Source organism: Hyperolius riggenbachi, chromosome 4, assembly GCF_040937935.1.
Source record: "Hyperolius riggenbachi isolate aHypRig1 chromosome 4, aHypRig1.pri, whole genome shotgun sequence".
In the NCBI taxonomy this organism is placed as follows: Eukaryota; Metazoa; Chordata; class Amphibia; order Anura; family Hyperoliidae; genus Hyperolius; species Hyperolius riggenbachi.
Genome location: NC_090649.1, coordinates 180,629,856 through 180,650,559, shown reverse-complemented (window position 1 = coordinate 180,650,559; position 20,704 = coordinate 180,629,856). Strand labels below are relative to the sequence as shown.

General features: G+C 40.4%; 1 protein-coding gene across 1 annotated transcript in view; it reads right to left on the bottom strand.

Annotated features, from left to right (window-relative positions):
- NAALADL2 (N-acetylated alpha-linked acidic dipeptidase like 2) overlaps nt 1-20,704 on the bottom strand; it is an 808,485-nt gene that overhangs the window by 376,504 nt on the left and 411,277 nt on the right. The window contains exons 3-4 of the mRNA XM_068281050.1: nt 14,563-14,824; nt 4,793-4,915 (exon numbers count right to left, since the gene is read on the bottom strand). Of these exons, the coding sequence (XP_068137151.1) occupies nt 4,793-4,915; nt 14,563-14,824 (385 nt within the window). The remainder of the gene's footprint in view (nt 1-4,792; nt 4,916-14,562; nt 14,825-20,704) is intronic.

Here is a 20,704-nt window from a genome sequence, read left to right as displayed (position 1 = left end):
AAATACGGAAAGTGCACGTTGCGGAATACCGCGGAATTCCGCGGAATGTAGCGGAATTCCACCGGAATGTAGCGGAAGCGGAATTTCGGTAGTGGCGGTATGCGGAATTACCGCGGAATCGGAAATTGGCTCTTCCGACCATGCCTGACCACACGTTGAGAACCTATACAAAATGTTGCATCATTTTTCTTGATTCCGATTTGTCCATCACAATCGTAATTGTAATTACAAAAATTACACACAATTTAGGAAAATCATAATTAGCACATTAAATAGTTACTAAAGACCATTCTTTTGGTTGAACACAAGGCATTACAAGGTTTAGTGGCAAACCTTATAATTTTTTTTGCACTCTGTTTATTTTTATTTTTTTAAAGGGAGCTAACAGGTTGTTCACTTGAGATGGTCAATTAAATACTAATAATTTTGGCTTGCATGAAAACTTGTTTGCAACTTGGAATGGGGCTTGTTAGATCTGGGAGGAAGCGCATTGAACTATTTACCAATATAAACTTATGAGAACTTAGTGAAGTTCATATTACAATAGGGAAGCAAAAAATGAAAATGAAGCAAAGACCAACTCTACCACCTTCCAAGTAGTATGAGAGTATGAGAGCATATAGCATACATATAGCATACATAGCACATAGCATACAGTCTATTCTATTAGGCTGAGACTGAGTACACCTATTAGATCAAAATCTTTGCAAATCGAGGAATTTATCTGTTGCATAGCATTGTCAGGGGGGTTTGAAAGACCTAAAGATGCTGTACACTGCAAAAGATCAGTTCCTGCAAAATGCTTTCCTAGTCTATGATATCTGGAGCTCTCATACACACCTTGTTTAAAGTCAATGTTACCCGATGTAAAAAAACAAAAGTCAGATACTCACCTGAGGAGAGGGAAGGCTCTGAGTCCTAATGAGACTTCCCTCTCCTCTCCCGGTGCCTGGTCCCGCTCAGAATCCCCCGTAGCAGCATTCGACCAGTTTGGTCAAATACTGCCACATCCACCACCAAAGGGAGGTTTCGGAAGTCTTCGGGAGCACTCGGGCTCCCGAAGATGGGCCACTCCATACTGCTCATGCACCAGCGCCCTCTATGATGCACTCGCGTGTGCGCAGTATGGAGCCGTCTGTCTTTGGGAGCCCGAGTGCTCCCGAAGACTTCCGAAGTCCCCCGCGGTGGAGGATTGGAACGGGGGAGTCAGCGCAGCATGGAGGGCACCAGGAGAGGAGAGGGAAGGCTCATTAGGACCAGAGCCTTCCCTCTCCTTAGGTGAGTATCTGACTTTTGTTTTTTTGATCGGGTAACAATGGTTTTAACAGACCATCATCTGCAGATCAGATCCACCAGGATGAATATGAAAGATTGAGGCTCTTTTGAGGTCTTTTGTGAACTTTTTACAAAGATTATCTGCAGATTTGATCTTTAAGCGCTCACTTTTCAAAGATTCATCTTGTGTATACCAAGCTTCAGTATTCAAAATATGTTGGCCCTCATACTACATTGCAGTGTTAAAATTGGCCAGACATCTGCTTATAAAAATTGGATGTGTGTATGGACCTTAAATAACTAAAGTTATAATTGACATTAGCCTGATTGTGATGGCAAATTAAACTCTTAAATAGCAAATGTAAGGTGGAAATGAACTCACCAACAGTGTGAAGCTGATGATGGCAGGTGTGTCAGAAAAAAAACTCAGTTCTCAGAGGGGGAACATCCTGCAGCCAATGGAAATCCAGCTGAAAAGGTGAAATCCCTCCCACTCAGTGATGTTATTCCTAGGACTAATTAAAATTAAACCTTGGATGCACAGCCTGGTGGGTAATGACTACACATGCAGTTCCTTCCTGTTTTGTATAATAGATGCAGCCAATATTAAAGGCCCAAGATCCTACACACTCTATTTTGAGGGTAGGAAGGGGACCCCTCAAACTACCTCTGTGCCAAATTTCAGCATCCCAGCCCCACTGGCTCACAAGATAAGAATGCAGAGATGTAGGGGCACGTACCTACCACATGTTATTCCTTCTTAAAAACCAGAGCAATTTTCAAATTTCTCCTATTAATTTGCCAATAACTTTATTACTACTTATCTCACCAAAATTATCTATATATTGTTTGTTTGGTTTTTTTTTTGTTTTTTTTTGCAAGTGGTACTTTTTGCTAAACATTTTTTTTTATTTCCCATGCATTTTAAGTCATTATTACTTTGTTTTTAGCCATTATAATTAAAAAAAAGTAGATTAAGCCCACATATATTATTTGCCCTGGTTATTATAACATTTAAATTATGTCCATAGTACAATGCTTTGTGACAATATTTTATTTGGAAATAAAGGTGTATGTCTCCCTTTTGTTTATACCAAGGGAGGGAAAATTTTAAGAGGCAAAATGCCAGTTATGTGTATTTGAGGGAATTACTGTCACATTGTGTGTACTTTGATGAGCACTACCGCATTTTGTGTATCTTAGTAAAACGCTGTCACGTTATGTGTATTTTGTGAGGAAACGCTGCATATTATCGGTATTTTATAAGACATGCTGCACATTATCTATATTTTGTGGGGAAACACAAAAAAAAAATATATTTATGCTAAAAGAGATACTGCCGTGTTATTGATATTTTGTGGAGAAATGCTGTGCATTATCTGTATTTTATAAGAAACACTGTGCATTATGTGTATATTGTGGGTAAACGCTGTGCAATATATTTATTTTATGAGCAACACTGCTGCTTGATGTGTATTTTATGAGAAACGGTGCTGCATTATGTTTATTTTGTGGGATAACACTGACACATTATGTGTATTTTGGGGTAACGCTGTCACTATATGTGTATTTTGTGGGATAACGTTGTCGCATTTTGCGCATCTTGTGGAAGAAATGCTGCCACATTATGTGTATTTTGGGGCATATGCTGCCACATTATGTGTGTCTGAGGTTTTCTGCTTGCTATCCCTGGGTCTGTGTTGTTTGGTGCCAAAGAGGTCTGGCTGCTGCAATTTGTTGTTTGTAGTGAAAGACATTTCATCACAACCCATGTTAACCATTGGGTTACTCTCATTTTAGATACAAAATTGTGTTTTAATGTGTTGTGTTGCTCAGCTGTATGCTTCTTTCATGTACAGTATATGCGCAATACAGTACTCATGTAGGTTAGTACACAGAATGGTGTGTTATACCCGAATATTTAAAAAATATATATTTTAATATAACATGCTGTGTACCGACCAACATGACACCTTTATTATTGCGCTTATACAGGGAAGAAAAACATAGCTGAGAGTGGTTACTTTTTTCACTTTAGCCTGCTGTTCATTTGCTGTCTGAGGGGGTCTGTCTGCTGTTCCTGGGCCTGTGTTTGGTGCCAAAGAAGTCTGACTGCTGCTATGTGATGTTTGCCAGTGGAGGGAACATTGACCAAAGTAGCTTTAGGGTCACTTTGCTAGTCTGTGTTTAGGGAGAACAGGCCCATTGTATTTGTGTTAGACTGTTACATTGCAGTTAGCTCTGCCCACATCCTGTCACTGCCATGCCCACCCTTTTTTTTCATTCAGGGATGGGGGGGACAAACTTAGAAGCCCATGTGGCCCTTGAGTCAAAAATGTTACCTACCTGGTTTATACCATTACAATAATTACAAGCCCTTATTTGCAGAAATAGAAGCATTATACCCTCATAACATACATATTAAAAACAGCCGAGTCCCTAAGGTAATGTTTTATGTATGTTTTAAATGTAGTTACTTTTTTGTTGTTGTTATTGTTTTTTTGCAAGGGTTTTATTTTGGTTACCAAGGAGGTAATGTTATGGGGTAGAAGGGAATCATAATTATGGGGGCTTTTTTATTGAATGTATTTTAATATAGAATTAATGTAATTTTACATTTTGTTCACCAAATTCCCTGTGAACAGTACACAGGAAGCAAGTATATGCTTGTCTTTCCTTTCCTTTTATGAATGATCACCATTTACAAAGATTTACTGAGGGGGAAGGGGGGGACACTAGCAGCAGTAACGCTTTATTTAGTATTTTTCTGGGGGGATGGGTGGGACCCTCGATGAAAATATGCCCCTCCACCACACCATGGGGGAAACACTGCTTTCTTATGTGTGTGTGATTTGTTTTTTGATATTTTTATAAGGGGGTGGGGGGGGGGGGACTGCCTTATGTGTGTTAGAGGGGGAGTTGTCTAATTACCTTTAGGGTCACTTTGCCTGTGTTTTGTGAGACAACTTTGTCTCCCCAGCTTTGCAATATATTTTTACATAACAGCTAATTCTGCCACATCCTGTCAAGACCACATCCATTCTTTTGCTGTGGTGCACTCAGCATGGTGCACCTAGTAGCGTAGAAATAGGGCGATGCAAAGGTTGCGACCACATCAGGGCCCCTGGACCAGAGGGCCTCCTTTGCCCATCTTATTAGCTTTTCATTGGTGTTATGCTGGTAATGAACACCTCTATATGTGCATTGCATAGCAGTAATCCTTAGATAACTGTTTCCTTACACTAAATACTCCTCTCTGATACTGTAGCTGTCCTTGAAAAGTTTTGGGGCTTCATATCAATAGAGTGCTTGGGGACCCATGTAAAACTCGCTTCGGGGCCTCAAGTTCCTCAGGTTACACCACTGGGCACAACTATTCCTTTGCTTTTTTGGGGAGGGGGTGTCTATAAATAATCAGAACCAGGTGCCAAATACCGTAGATATGCCACTGTCCACAACATAAATGTGCCTTGTAGTATTTGTTAACTGATGCTCTTAAACACACACACCTACTTACCTTGTATAATAATGGTAATACTCCTAGTTTTAACAGTGCAATAGAACTTGTAGAAATTCTATAGGATTTTAATACTCTTTGCAAATCTTCTACTGTCCCATATTGTACATCAATTATTTTACCCTAAACAAGAAGAAACAAAGGAAGGTGGGTTTTTTTTGTTTTTTTTTACCAAATACATAAATTGGTGATACAACACACCCAGAGCGCAAACTTAAAACATTCTAAACGGGAAATCAAGATTTTTCATATATTTTAAATAAAAAAATATGACATTGTTCATGAAGCACATCTAGATTTTTGGCAGCTAGTTTTATTAAGAGGGAGTAGTGTCAGGGGAAATCTATTTTTTTTACTAGCACCAAAACATTTTCTTGGCCAGGCAAAAACAACATACCCAAATTTAAACATTATATTCTTTAAGTCATTTCTCTAGCACTTAACATGTTTTATGTTTTCTACAGCATAATTCTATTTTTTAACATAATTGTTTTGTTTCTTAAACCAAAATATTGAATTCAGCAAACTTTTCCTTCTGTTTTAACTTTAAACGTGGAATCGAGATGCACATAATTTTGAAACTATCTCAACAGTTTCTGAATATGTTTTCAACTTGCACAGATCTCAAAGTATTTTTCACAGGAAAAAGCCAATTAATTGTGGTGCTAACAAGTGAATTTGCATTGCTTTGCAAAAGCTACTACACTTTGTTTTCCATAAAAACATCTCCAGAGGCCAATTTTCAGCTTTTCACAAAATCAACAAAGTTGTGTTTCCAAAGAGTATTACAAGGAAACAAAATTTCAAGGGACTTGTAAAACAAAAAGAATGAGAGAGCCGAGATCCCTATATAGTGTAGTATGTTAGTGTACCAGAAGGTATAAGCGTTATCAGTATCAGATAGTAATATACTCACAAGTCAGAGTTACCTCTAGGGTAACCACTGTACTGGAAGGTAAAGTGAATTTACCCGATCCCACGGGGGTCAAGAAGTCACTCTCTACAATAAAGGTAGGGGTGGCACCCCTTCACTAAGACTGAAACTAAAAGCAATATAACAGAGGCACCAAAAAGTATAAAATATATCCAGATTGGTTAAAAGAGGAGGTAATGGTGGAATTACCTTTCCAATGATAACCCAAACAGTCAATTTTAGTAAAAATATTTAATTGTCACTTTAAAAAGCTCCAAAAATGTCAAGGTAGACCATTCATCACACATTCATTCAACAAAGTGGCTAGATAGTGTACTGGCTCCTGACATAAGAAAGCAGGTTTTGAATCCTGCCAGAAATCCTACTCCATAGGGATTCCTTGGGCAAGACTCCCTAATACTGCAGGGTGGCCTATTGCAGTTTGCAGTTATTGATTTGTAAAAAATGTTTGGAATCTTGTATGATTTTCGTTCCACTTCTCACGTGTACACCACTTTGTATTGCTCTTTCACGTGGAATTCGAATAGACTTTATTCATGTTTGTGTCAGTAATGTGACAAAATGTGGAAAACTTCAAGGGGGCCAAATACTTTTGCAAGCCACTGTATATATATATATATGTATATATATATATATATATATATATATATATATATATATATATATATATATATAGCTTCAATTTCACATTGACAATCAATCAATGCTATACAGAGACTTTTAAAATGGAACTCATATCAAATTTAACAAACCGTCAGGGAGGAGAAAAGAACATACTCATCTCTTTACCAATGGTCTTTATGCTGGCTTGTCCTCAGCTACTCTATAGCATGCTTCTGATAGACACAAACTAGTTTGGTCGCTAATCTACTCTTCATTAATTTAAATGAAGCAGTTTTTGAAAATAGAGGGATGCATCCACTCTCTGAAAACACTATTTTGTGACTTTCATATGTGTAGTACACAGCAGCGTGGGGTCCACCTGCATGAAAAATGCCACACAGAAGGTAAGGATGAACTAAGTAACTGCTATTTTTCTTCTAGATAAAAATGTTAAGAAAACATCTAGCAAAACAAACTTGTTGATGCGTTTAAAGCAGACAAAACCACTGCCATGAAACCACCGCCAGGTCCCATGTCTTACGCGACACCTCCTTTAGTGCCAAAACGACTGCCATGGGACCACCGCCAGGTTCCAAAGCTTACACGACACCTCCTGCAGCGCCAAAACCACCACCATGGAACCACCGCCAGATCCCAAAGCTTACGCGACACCTCCTGCGGCGCCAAAACCATCGCCATAGGACCACCGCAAGGTCTCATGGCATAAGTGACACCCCCTGCGGCGCCAAAACCACCGCCATGGGACCACCGCTAGGTCCCATGGCTTAAGCGACACCTCCTGCGGCACCAAAATGACAGCCATGGGACCACTGCTTGGTCCCATGGCTTAAGCGACACCTCCTGCGGCGCCAAATGACCGCCATGGGACAATCTCTAGGTCCCATGGCATAAGCGACACCTCCTGCGGAGCCAAAACGACCGCCATGGGACCACCGCTAGGTCCCATGGCTTAAGCGACACTTCCTGCTGCAAAGGAAAAAATAAAAAAAATTGAATAAAAAATTATTTAAAAAAATTACCGGGGGAACAGCTACTAAGTCCCATGGGCTACCATTTAGCATAAACAAGGTTTCAGTTGCGATTACTTTAATTTTTCCGCCGGAATGCGGAATTCCGCGGAAATTCGGAAAACTCAGCGGAAATGTAATGGCGACAGAATTTAGCGCTGGCGGAATTCCGCAATTACAGCAGAATCCCTATACTAACTGCTGAGAATGACTAGATCTCCTTAAACATAGATAGGATAATAACTGAGTTATCTGGCTGTGTAAGGACACTGTATGAAATCAGCACATACGTAGAGGCCTCCTTACTAAAAAAATTAATAAAAAAAGAAAAACTAGGGGTTTTAACATATCAGCCATCATTTTTGTCAGTCAAATTAATTCTGAAGAAAAATTGGAATCTTAAATTAAAATATATGCAGAAGAAACTTTAATCACCTTCTTTTTTTTATTCATATTGTTTGATATTGTGACATTTGAAAGGAATTGTGTATACAACACTGTATCCCTGCAATGTATCTGCAACTGGATTACTCAGTTTGCAAATATTTTAAAATTAAAACATGCATTTAAAAAAATAAACAAGTGGTCTCCCTTCTGTAGCATTTTTAATCCTTTATCCCCTATTCAGATCCCGTAAGCAAGGGGATCTCCCAAGCAATCCTGAGCCCCATGGACCATGACACTAGAGAAGTAGTTAGTGGGGTCCCAAAAGAGTCAGTACAATGTTCAATCCTTTGCAGATCATGTAACACTGATCTAAAAGATGGAGTATACAGTAATGTTTCTATTAGCAATGAGTGAATATTGCCATTTATTTCCACCATAATTTTCACAAAAATGTCACATTTTTCAACATATTAGAATATTCACAAGAATAGAATATTCACACAAATATATGGGCATGAGAACACTGTATATGTGCATGAGTCACTAATTGCACTGTACATGTACAGGGGTTAGACAAAATAATGGAAACACCTTGAAAATCAACAAAATATATTTTAATATGGTGTAGGTCCACCTTTTGTGGCAATTACAGCCTCGATTCTCGGAGGTATTGATTCATACAAATTGTGAATTGTTTCCATAGGAATTGTAGCCCATTCTTCAGTTAAAACACCCTCCAGTTCTTTTAGAGACGATGGAGGCAGAAATTGACTACTTACTTGAATCTCTAATAACGACCATAAATGCTCAGTAATGTTGAGGTCTGGGGATCGTGGTGGCTAGATGAGATGTGCAACTTCATTAGAATGTTCCTCGTGCCATTCTTTAACAATTCTAGCTGAATGGATTGGGGCATTATCATCTTGAAAGATGGCATTCCCCTCCGGAAACAGTTCTTGAACCATAGGATGAACTTGGTCGCCCAAAATTCCTAAATAGTCTCGGCTGTTAATTCTTCCATGAAGGGAAATCATTGGCTCGCGGATTTCAAATAAATAGCACCCCAGATCATCATAGAACCCCCACCATGTTTTACGGTTGGGAGAAGGCAGTCTGGATAAAATGCTTCTTTCGGCTGTCTCCAAACGTACACTCGGCCGGAGGTCGGAAATAAGGTAAACAATGATTTCGTCAGAGAAAATCACATTTTTCCACTGCTCCAGGGACCAATTCTGTTGGTTTCTACACCACTCTAAACGCTTTGAAACATTTGTCTTTGAGAGCAGAGGTTTTCTAATTGCAGTTCTTCCGTGCAATCCAGATTTGTGCAGCTCCCGACGAACAGTTTTTGTGGAAACTGGGTTCTGTAGGTGTTTATTCAACTCTGCAGTGATATAGGAGCCGTGGTCTTGCGAGCTTTTCTAACAATTTGATTTAGAGTCCGATGGTCTCTCTCAGACAACTTCGACTTTTGGCCAAAACTGTGCTTTGCTGAGGACGTTTTTCCTTCTCTTTCAAAGGCAGTCATTACTTTGGAGACAGTACCTCTTGAAATGCCAAGCATTCGGGCAGTTTCTGTTACAGTAGCGCCTGCCATATGAGCACCAACAATTTGGCCTCTTTGAAAGTCTGAGAGATCTGCCATTTTTATAAATTATAACCAACTTTGGTTTAAATATCTGTAAAAAAAAACAATTATTTCAATTAAACATATCAAATAAAAAATAATAAACATTTTTTTTACATATGTCAAGTTTTGATTGCTTAAAACATGTTCAAAGATTATGATGCCAACATGTTAGGTGTTTCCATTATTTTGTCCAACCCCTGTACTTGAGTCAATAATTGCACTGTCTATACATGAGAGCACATTGGGCCTGACGCTATTCCAGGTGATAAGTAGCTTGCAGATGCGAGCTACTTATCACCTTGCCATCCCACGAGGACTACCGGCAAATCCTATTGCTAGTTTCACTCGTGCGATGGCCGATCGTTAGGGAGCCATTTTCATTGGTCCAGCCTGTGAACCAATGGGGAGCCCAGGTGGCTGATTCAAAGATGCTTTGCCGGGACTCTGTTATTAGCGAATGTAATTACAGTAACTCGTACACTGTAATTACACAGTGAGGACTTGCGGCGAGATGCGGCGGCCGATGGGTGTAAAGCGGCGGTAAGAAATTTAACTACTTCCCGACCGCCGTATAGACAAATGGCGGCCGGGAAGCAGACGCCGCAAGGACCGCCGTATTGACAAATGGCGGTGGTCCTTGTTTGGGCATGGGCGGAGCGATCGCGTCATCCGTGACGCGATCCTCCGCCTCCGCCTGTCACCGCTCACTCGCCGCAACATCCCGCCGGCCATACGGAAGCGCCGGCGGGATGTTAACCCGACGATCGCCGCATACAAAGTGTATAATACACTTTGTAATGTTTACAAAGTGTATTATACAGGCTGCCTCCTGCCCTGGTGGTCCCAGTGTCCGAGGGACCACCAGGGCAGGCTGCAGCCACCCTAGTCTGCACCAAGCACACGGATTTTCTCCCCCCCCCGCCCCAGATCGCCCACAGCACCCATCAGACCCCCCCCTGCCCACCCCCCAGACCCCTGTTTGCACCCAATCACCCCCCTAATCACCCATCAATCACTCCCTGTCACTATCTGTCAACGCTATTTTTTTTATACCCCCCCTGCCCCCTGCTCCCTCCTGATCACCCCCACCCCCCAGATTCTCCCCAGACCCCCCTCAGACCCCCCCCCCATGCACTGTATGCATCTATCCCCCCTGATCACCTGTCAATCACCTGTCAATCACCTGTCAATCACCCGTCAATCACCCATCAATCACCCATCAATCACCCCCTGTCACTGCCACCCATCAATCAGCCCCTAACCTGCCCCTTGCGGGCAATCTGATCACCCCCCCCCCACACCAATAGATCGCCCGCAGATCCGACATCAGATCACCTCCCAAATCCATTGTTTACATCTATTCTCTCCTCTAAACACACACTAATTACCCATCAATCACCCATCAATCACCCCCTATCACCACTTGTCACTTTTACCTATCAGATCAGACCCTAATCTGCCCCTTGCGGGCACCCAATCACCCGCCCACACGCTCAGATTGCCCTCAGACCCCCCCTTATCAATTCACCAGTGCATTCATTACATCTGTTCTTCCCTGTAATAACCCACTGATCACCTGTCAATCACCTATCACCCATCAATCACCCCCTGTCACTGCCACCCATCAATCAGCCCCTAACCTGCCCCTTGCGGGCAATCTGATCACCCACTCACACCATTAGATCGCCCGCAAACCCGCCGTCAGATTACCTCCCAAATGTATTGTTTACATCTGTTATCTTCTCTAAACACCCACTAATTACCCATCAATCACCCATCAATCACCCCCTATCACTGTTACCTATCAGATCAGACCCTAATCTGCCCCTTGCGGGCACCCAATCACCCGCCTACACGCTCAGATTACCCTCAGACCCCCCCCCCTTATCAATTCGCCAGGGCATTATTTACATCTATCCTTCCCTGTAATAACCCACTGATCACCTGTCAATCACCTGCCAATCACCTATCACCCATCAATCACCCCCTGTCACTGCCACCCAACAATCAGCCCCTAACCTGCCCCTTGCGGGCAATCTGATTACCCACCCACACCAATAGATCGCCCGCAGATCCGACATCAGATCACCACCCAAGCGCAGCGTTTACTCTCCTCTAAACACCCACTAATTACCCATCAATCACCCATCAATCACCACCTGTCACTGTTACCCATCAGATCAGACCCTAATCTGCCCCTTGCGGGCACCCAATCACCCGCCTACACGCTCAGATTACCCTCAGACCCCCCCCTTATCAATTCGCCAGTGCAATATTTACATCTGTTCTCCCCTTTAATAACCCACTGATTACCTGTCAATCACCTGTCAATCACCTATCAATCACCCATCAATCACCCCCTGTCACTGCCACCCATCAATCACCCCCTGTCACTGCCACCCATCAATCACCCGCTGTCACTGCCACCCATCATTTAGCCCCTAACCTGCCCCTTGCGGGCAATCTGATCACCCACCCACACCAATAGATCGCTCGCAGATCCGACGTCCGATCACCTCCCAAGTGCAGTGTTTACATCTGTTCTCTACCCTAAACACCCACTAATTACCCATCAATCACCCCCTGTCACTGCTACCTATCAGATTAGACCCCTATCTGCCCCTAGGGCACTCAATCACCCGCCCACACCCTCAGAATGCCCTCAGACCCCAGCCCTGATCACCTCGCCAGTGCATTGCTTGCATCTATTCCCCCCTCTAATCACACCTTGAGACACCCATCAATCACCTCCTGTCACCCCCTAGCACACCTACCCATCAGATCAGGCCCTAATTTGCCCTGTGTGGGCTCCTGATCACTCGGCCAAACCCTCAGATCCCCCTCAGACCCCCTTCCGATCACCTCCCCAGTGCATTGATTGCATCTATTTTCACCCTCTAACCACCACCTGAGACACCCATCAATCAACTTTTGACAAAAAATAAAATCTTCTATGAACTCACCATACTCCTAACGGAATACCTTGGGGTGTCTTCTTTCTAAAATAGGGTCATTTGTGGGGTTCCTATACTGCCCTGGCATTTTAGGGGCCCTAAACCGTGAGGAGTAGTCTTGAAACGAAATTTCTCAAAATGACCTGTGAAATCCTAAAGGTACTCATTGGACTTTGGACCCTTTAGCGCAGTTAGGGTGCAAAAAAGTGCCACACATGTGGTATCGCCGTACTCAGGAGAAGTAGTATAATGTGTTTTGTGGTGTATTTTTACACATACCCATGCTGAGTGGGAGAAAGATCTCTGTAAATGGACAATTGTGTGTAAAAAAAATTAACAAATTGTCATTTACAGAGGTATTTCTCCCACCCAGCATGGGTATGTGTAAAAATACACCCCAAAACACATTATACTACTTCTCCTGAGTACGGCAATACCACATGTGTGGCACTTTTTTGCAGCCTAACTGCGCTAAGGGGTCCAAAGTCCAATGAGCACCTTTAGGCTTTACAGGGGTGCTTACAATTTAGCACCCCCCAAAATGTCAGGACAGTAAACACACCCCACAAATGACCCCATTTTGGAAAGTAGACCCTTCAAGGTATTCAGAGAGGGGCATGGTGAGTCCGTGGCAGATTTCATTTTTTTATGTCGCAAGTTAGAAGAAATGGAAACTTTTTTTTTTTTTTTTTTTCTCACAAAGTGTCATTTTCCGCTTACTTGTGACAAAAAATAATATCTTCTATGAACTCACTATGCCTCTCAGTGAATACTTTGGGATGTCTTCTTTCCAAAATGGGGTCATTTGGGGGGTATTTATACTATCCTGGAATTCTAGCCCCTCATGAAACATGACAGGGGGTCAGAAAAGTCAGAGATGCTTGAAAATGGGAAAATTCACTTTTTGCACCATAGTTTGTAAACGCTATAACTTTTACCCAAACCAATAAATATACACTGAATGGGTTCTTTTTATCAAAAACATGTTTGTCCACATTTTTCGCGCTGCATGTATACAGAAATTTTACTTTATTTGAAAAATGTCAGCACAGAAAGTTAAAAAAATCATTTTTTTGCCAAAATTCATGTATTTTTTGATGAATATAATAAAAAGTAAAAATCGCAGGAGCAATCAAATAGCACCAAAAGAAAGCTTTATTAGTGACAAGAAAAGGAGCCAAAATTCATTTACGTGGTAGGTTGTATGAGCAAGCAATAAACCGTGAAAGCTGCAGTGGTCTGAATGGAAAAAAAGTGGCCGGTCCTTAAGGGGTAGAAAGCCCTAGGTCCTCAAGTGGTTAAGCAATTAACTTTGTAGCTTTGTGGGGGGTTGCGGAGATGAGCGGCGGCCGGCGGGGAGCTCTGGGGGTCTCCTTATTAAAGGAGACCCCCAGATGCAGCGGCGATGTCATGCGTTAGCATGTTTAGACCTGCTTTTTGCAGGTCTAAGCTAACGCTCATGTCTGCTGGGAAGCATCGCTTCCCGGAGGCATGCAAAGTGTAATAGGATAGGGTGTAGGAACTTGCTGGGCGATAATATCGCCCAAGCAAGTTCTTTTAGCACCCTGCCTAGGGCTAAATGCAATTGGATCAGGTGACTTTATAGTCGCCTGATTATCGGACTCACCAGCGTTTAACACTGGCGAGTCTGACAATTGCATCAGGCCCATTTTCACATGCATAAATAAAGGTATGAAACATGCATTAAATCCAGTTTAATGCATAGGTAATTAGATAGGGAGAGCAGAAGATTTTGTCACTAATTTTCAAATCCTTTAAAGAATGGTTTTGATATACACATAGAATGAATTGGTATGCACAAAAATACTCCTTTGAATGTACAAAGCTCAAAATAAATGTTTTTTCCCCCTCCCAATAAAAATGGAATTTCATGTTAGATACCTTCAGCAGCATTTTCTAACCAAAACCCTGAATACCAGTTGTCAAATATGTTTGGATTTTGTTTTCAATCCACTTCGGCTTCAAAATTAATTGAAGCAAAACAGAGCCTAATCACTACATTTTTTTTTCAAAACAGCCTTACTATCATAATCATTATTTTGAAGATATCTACTTTACTATATACCATTTTAATTTATAAACTTCAATGCTATATTAAATTCAGCATAACATTGACACTCACTGCATTAACCTAGATACAGTGTCAGAATGATGGGATGCACCAAGTTATGGCTTTATTTTATTAAAGTGACAGTGATAAATTGCCACATTACCTCAAGAGTTCCACTGGCAGAGTAGGCAGCGTATGTGTACAGAAACTCCTGACTTTTGGTCTCTTCATCACAATGCTGTCCACTTGGATAATAGCACTGGCCATTCGGCAGAGTGATTGTATTTGGAGAGGAGCCTGGTAGGTCAAGTATGACTGAATAATTTACTAACTGAACTTCTTTTAAGCCGATTGAAGTCCACAAAAGTGCAATTTTTTTCGCTGGATCTGCGTCTGTTGTATTTACAGAGTTCTCTGTGAAATATCTGAAAGGCAAAAAAACTGTATGTTATGTTGCATCTGCAATCTAATTGAAAATTTAGGTCAGACCATTTTAATGCAAGACCTTTGATAATGAATAAAATAAAACAAATTCTACCTATTATTCCATCTGTTGACAGCTTTCCCTCCTCTTTTTTTTTACATGACATCATGCTGCTCATTCTAGTAATATTATAATGCATACATTAATTAAATCTACTAATCATTAACAGTGACAACAAACTTATAAATAATAACTTGAGATTAGATGCTCAAACTTATCTCAGGAACCAGCAGGGCTTGGGGTCTACAATATGGCACGGAAGTGGTTTTGGGGTTACCCTCTTTACCCTACAAATTTGGACTTGAATGTAGCCAATTGAGGATGATACAGATTGCCCCCTACAGGCATGTTTCTGAAAAAGCCTGTAAAAGATTTGAACATACCCACCAATGTTGTGTGCAGGAGGGGGCAGAGGCAGAATGTCACTCAAAGGGCACAGCTTATGGAAAACTCTTCAAAATGCAGGTAACTGCATTGCACTTCTGCAAAAAATGTTGATGTTGTACTGATGATATATGTTATTCTATTACCACTGCATTAAATGCTTAGTTTTGGTTTAGGGCTGCTTTAAGTGGTATTGCTGCCTAGCCTAAAATGGAAACAAATTGTTAATCTGATTAATGTGTTCATTTGACACAGTGGACAATCCTCTACTCCTCCAGTCCCTCCAGTCCATGGGTATTCACGATCTTTCCCTGGCCTGGTTCTCATCCTATCACTCCAACCACTACTTCAAGATCTCCTTCAATGAGTCTTCATGCACGCCCCCCCCCCCACCACCACCTCTCAGTGGGAGTCCACCAAGGCTTGGTCCTTGGCCCCCTAATGTTCTCCAGATACATATCCTCCATTGGCAAGGTTATCTCCTCCATGGGTTTTAATTATCATCTGTATGCAGATGACACCCAGATCTACCTCCACACCCCTGACCTATGCACTACTACCATGGACAAGGTATCCTCCTGCCTATCAGCCATCTCCACCTGGATGTCTGCAATATAATAACAGCTATATTTTTACAAACACATTTTGTCCTCATTACTTTACATAGTTACATAGTTATTTGGGTTTGTTTCATTTTATTTGGGACTACTACAATTCACACAAACTATTGCTATTCAGAAGCATGCCTCTGTTGAACAGGAAAGCAGTGCTATTCTAGAATACAATAGAGGTTTTTAACTTGCCAATTTCTCTTCTTTTAAAACAAATATGTTTTATGCTTGAGTAATAAGAAACATTGTTTAACCATTTACTGACAATGTAACGTATTAAAACGTCATGCTTTAGCCTATTAACGGCAACATGACGTTGCGCATTCCCGCCGCCGCTCCACACGTGTCCGCGCCGCTACCGCCGCCATTTCCGTTGGGATCCCTTGTTAAGTGATTGGGGAAGAGGACCAAGAGGTCCTCTACCCAATCGCAATGCCTGAAGTGAACGGACGTGACCGCGAACAGCGGCCCCCTCCATTCATAAAATAGGTAACTGTTTAAGTTTAATAAAGTGTACAAAAAAAAGTGATCACTTCCTTAACGGGAAAGTGTTCACTAGTGCCATCGTGTGGCCAAAAAGTATATTACACAAAAGCACAAACATACTATGTAAAATATACAATATTAATAAAATAAATAAATTACACTTCCACCCCCCCCCCCCTTAAAAAAAAAAAAAACACTTGTAAAAAAAATCTGCTTAAAATCAATAAATAAATAGTTGACTGGGGGAAAATTAATTTTATTACATAGGAGTTTAATTATGGCTAAAACAAAAAAAAACAAAACAGAAAAATAACACCTATATTTTAAAATAATATATTGTCGCCATATATTGTGATAGGGACATAATTTAAATGGTTTAATAATCGGGACAACTGGGCAAATAAAAAGTGTTGGTTTTACCCACAGGAGAATGTTTAATTTTAAAACTATAATGGCTAAAAACTGAGAAATAATGATTTTTGTTTCCATTATTTCTGTATTTTTCACATAAAATGCATTTAGAATAAAACAATTCTTAGCAAAATGTACTACGCACAGAAAGGCTAATTGCTGGCGAAAAAAAATGAGGTATAGATCATTTTCTTGTGATAAGTAGTAATAAAGTTATTAGGGAATAAAAAGGAGGAGCACTGACAGGTGAAAATTGCTCTGGTCCGTTAGGGTAAAAACCCTTGGGGGTGAACTGGTTAAATCATTTGTTTTTGTGTAAACATTTGCAATGTGATGCTTCAAGAAGAAGCAATGGTTTATGTCAGCTGTCTTGTGGTGAAGAGATGTGGGGAAAATGTAGCCACAACACGCCATTTGCTACTGATATTGAAACTGTTTGCGATTAGGTATAAAGTTCAGTTTTATAATTCACACTAGAAAATTAATTTCAGTGCTAGAAGCTTAATTGAAGTTAAATGATTTATCTACTTGGACAATCTTGACATAGTCCATTAGAAGTGGTGCATTTTGGAGGACTAAGGAAGCTTTTAAATGGAATGTATGTAATGTCTATGAGCCAGAATGAATGACTCAAATATATTTGACATTATTGAGCTCTAGTGAATGATTTAAACATTTTATTAAATCATCAGAGAAACTTAAAGATTCATAGAGGAAAAAAAAAGTTTTTCTTTTTTTCGGTTTGAAATTCAGCTACTGATATTATATCTAAAATGTAAAACATATTGCCCTAGGTCATCAAGAGATACTGTGAGTAAAACTGGCCCTGCCCTTTGAATAATAAATACTTTTCTCAATAGTGCTGAATTATTTTAAAAATAATAAATCAACAGCAGGGTGTAGGAATATGGGACAAGCATACAAACCTTTTGTTTAGCTTTTAGCATTAATCAATAAAAAGTTAAAAGCCGGCAAATTTACAGATCATGAGAGTTCTGGCATACCAGCCTTAGGTTAACGCAGCAATTACATTTTTTTCCTGGCAGCCATTATCTTTTATAATAATTATCAAGAAATTGCCTTGAGAATGACCTGTGAGCACAGATTATTTTAACAAATTAGCATAGAAGACAATGGAAGAGCTGTGGTGACAAAATTGTCTGTTAAAAAACGAATAACACTGTTTGGTTTTTGCAGGAAAACAAAACCCTGAGTACTGTAATTAAATACATGCAACAATATATACAAAGTTGTGAGCGTATTTTAGTAGTGATCTAAGGAACTGTACTCATAACATCAACATTGTCATCATTATATGAACAATAACATGTACACACTGACAGTTTACATGAGTTTAGTGGGAACCTGAACCAAGTAAAATTATTTAAAACACATTTTGCACCTGTAAATGAATATTACATACTTACCTCACCATCATTTCCTCTCAGAAGCTCACCATTTTCTTCTAACAACGATCCCGTCCACTTCTGACAAGACTTTGTCAGAAGTGAAATATATCAGTTGCTGTCAGTTATAACTGAAAGGACATCTGATATGCAAGGTAATATCCATGTTTCTCTATGGCTCTTGAGGGCGATATTACAGTTTAACAGTGCACTGCTGACTCATACAGCTGTTACAGGGTCATTGACATTTTTAAAATGGAGGACAGAGAATTCCATCAATTATAATAGACAAGCAGGATGTGGGAGAGGAGAAAGATTAAGGAGTAAACTACATGGGAAGTAAGTATGATTTGTGCATGTTTATTTTGACTTTAAATTTTCAGTTCAGAATTGAGATAGATATATCACAACAAAATTACTTGTAATCATTTTAAGTTTTAAGTAATTTCATTGTGTTACACAATAACTATAAAGTCTTATAAAGTTGATCTTTAAAAAAGAGAAAATATGTGTAAATTCAAGTGTAAACTAGAGATTGCCCAAACGGTTCGCCCAGTGAACTGACTGTGGGCAGATGAGCAGGAATTGCTCAAGGTGAGAGGTGAGAGGCGGCGGAGTGGAGAGGGGGCAAGGACAGCAGAGGTTGACGTGGCTGAAGATGCTGGACCAGGTGGAAGTGGGTGGCTTTTAGTTTGTGTGCTGCTTTTCTTGATGTGTTCATGTTACATCATGTGCCTTCGCAACGCAGTTGTACCTAGGTGGGTATTGTACTTCCCACAACTCAGACTCCTTTGGCAGAGGTTGCAGATGGCAATGCTGTTATCCGTGGCAGGCACACAAAAGGTCTCCTCAGGGGAGGTGAGATCAGGGATGGTCGTAGTCAGCCAACTTTGCTACGCTGGAACTACGGGTTGTTTTACACAATTACGCTTCGCCAATCTACGCCTTCGAAATCAAATATTCGCTACATATGCATGTCGTAGAGTACGTGTTAAAATACACAATTACGCGTAGTGCGAAGCGTAGTATATGCGGATGCTTAAACCCGTATGCAGAAAATTTTACACATTAATTCCTCTTTAACTGCTTATACCGGGAACTCTTCTATGTGTACATTCCCCTTTCCAATGTGTAAATTTGTAAGCATACAATCGCACGCAGAAAATTAGACGCAGGTAACGCATTCGTAGTTCACTACGCAATACACATGTTAACTGCGCTTAGTGGGCGTAAGCTACGCGTAGCGGTACTTCCCTACGCGTAAATTTGTAAGCATAGTTTTGAAACTTCACCGACGAACTACGATGCGTAGACGTGAACTATGATGCGTAAATTCGCACTGGCGTAGTTTCTGCTCATCCCTGGGTGAGATGGGCTACTTCCAGTATTACTAGAAAAGGTTTCTCTGATGTAAGGTGCACATGACTGTTGTCAGTGCATATACTGTACTTATAAGTGATTTGATGCAGTAAGGGTCCAGTGTGCATGGACCCTCAATGTAAGTTGTTATCTTTTAACTGATATGTGATTTTACAAATAAATTGACAACCCCTTTTGCATTTGGAACTTAGCCTGTGTTGTGGTTTTTACCCTGGGTGGTGGACACATATTGTCTATTGAGCACTGGGTGTCTGCAGGCAGCAACAGGATTGGGGTTATGGGAAGCAGTGCTGAGGATTACAAATACATATCTATCTGTTCCATTGTGGATTGGAAACCTTTTGGCAGCTACTGCAGTTACTGTCTGGCGCTCAATTTAACTTTGTTCTTAAAGAAAAGAGGTTAATATTTATTTTTATAACATTGCATCATTCTGTCATATTTGCAGTTTACAAAACACACTCTGTATTTTAGGTTATAAACAGAGCATAGCTAATGAACCTTTGAACTTTCCTGCAGTAAAAACTTATCTCAAGCTGTCTCTCAGTGCTTTGGAAAACAGGATTGTATTCGATTTAAGTTGTATTGAATAACTAGAAGAAGGTCTTTTGCATAGATAAAAACTTAAGTTTCTTAACTCTTCCTCTACTGGAAAACAATATGAGACTCTTTTCTTTGCTACTAATGTTTAGTATTTATTTATATTTCTTAGCTGTACTACACATATATCTTACATTTATTTATGCTTCATGTTTGTTTTAAAACATATATTTATAAGAAGAACATTTCTCCTTGAGTAAAATGTACCCTAAATGACTTTTCTCCTATGTTGCTGTCACATACTGTAGGCAATAAACATCTGACAGATTGTGGGCTAGTCCATTTCCTCTCAGGAGATTTTCAGAATTTGGTTAATGTCTTACATAAGCACTCTATGTAAAGCATCTACTGTAACTACTGTATGTAAGGGTGCTAGCTAGCCTCCCTAATTGATTGCACACTATTTTGGCAGTTGGACTGAACAAATGCCATTCAGTATAAGTGCTTTTAAAAAAAATACAGAAAACCAAGAGAACCCCCCATGAGGGGATGGACTATTCCAAAACCTGACAGATCTCTCAGATTTTTATTGCCTACTGTAAG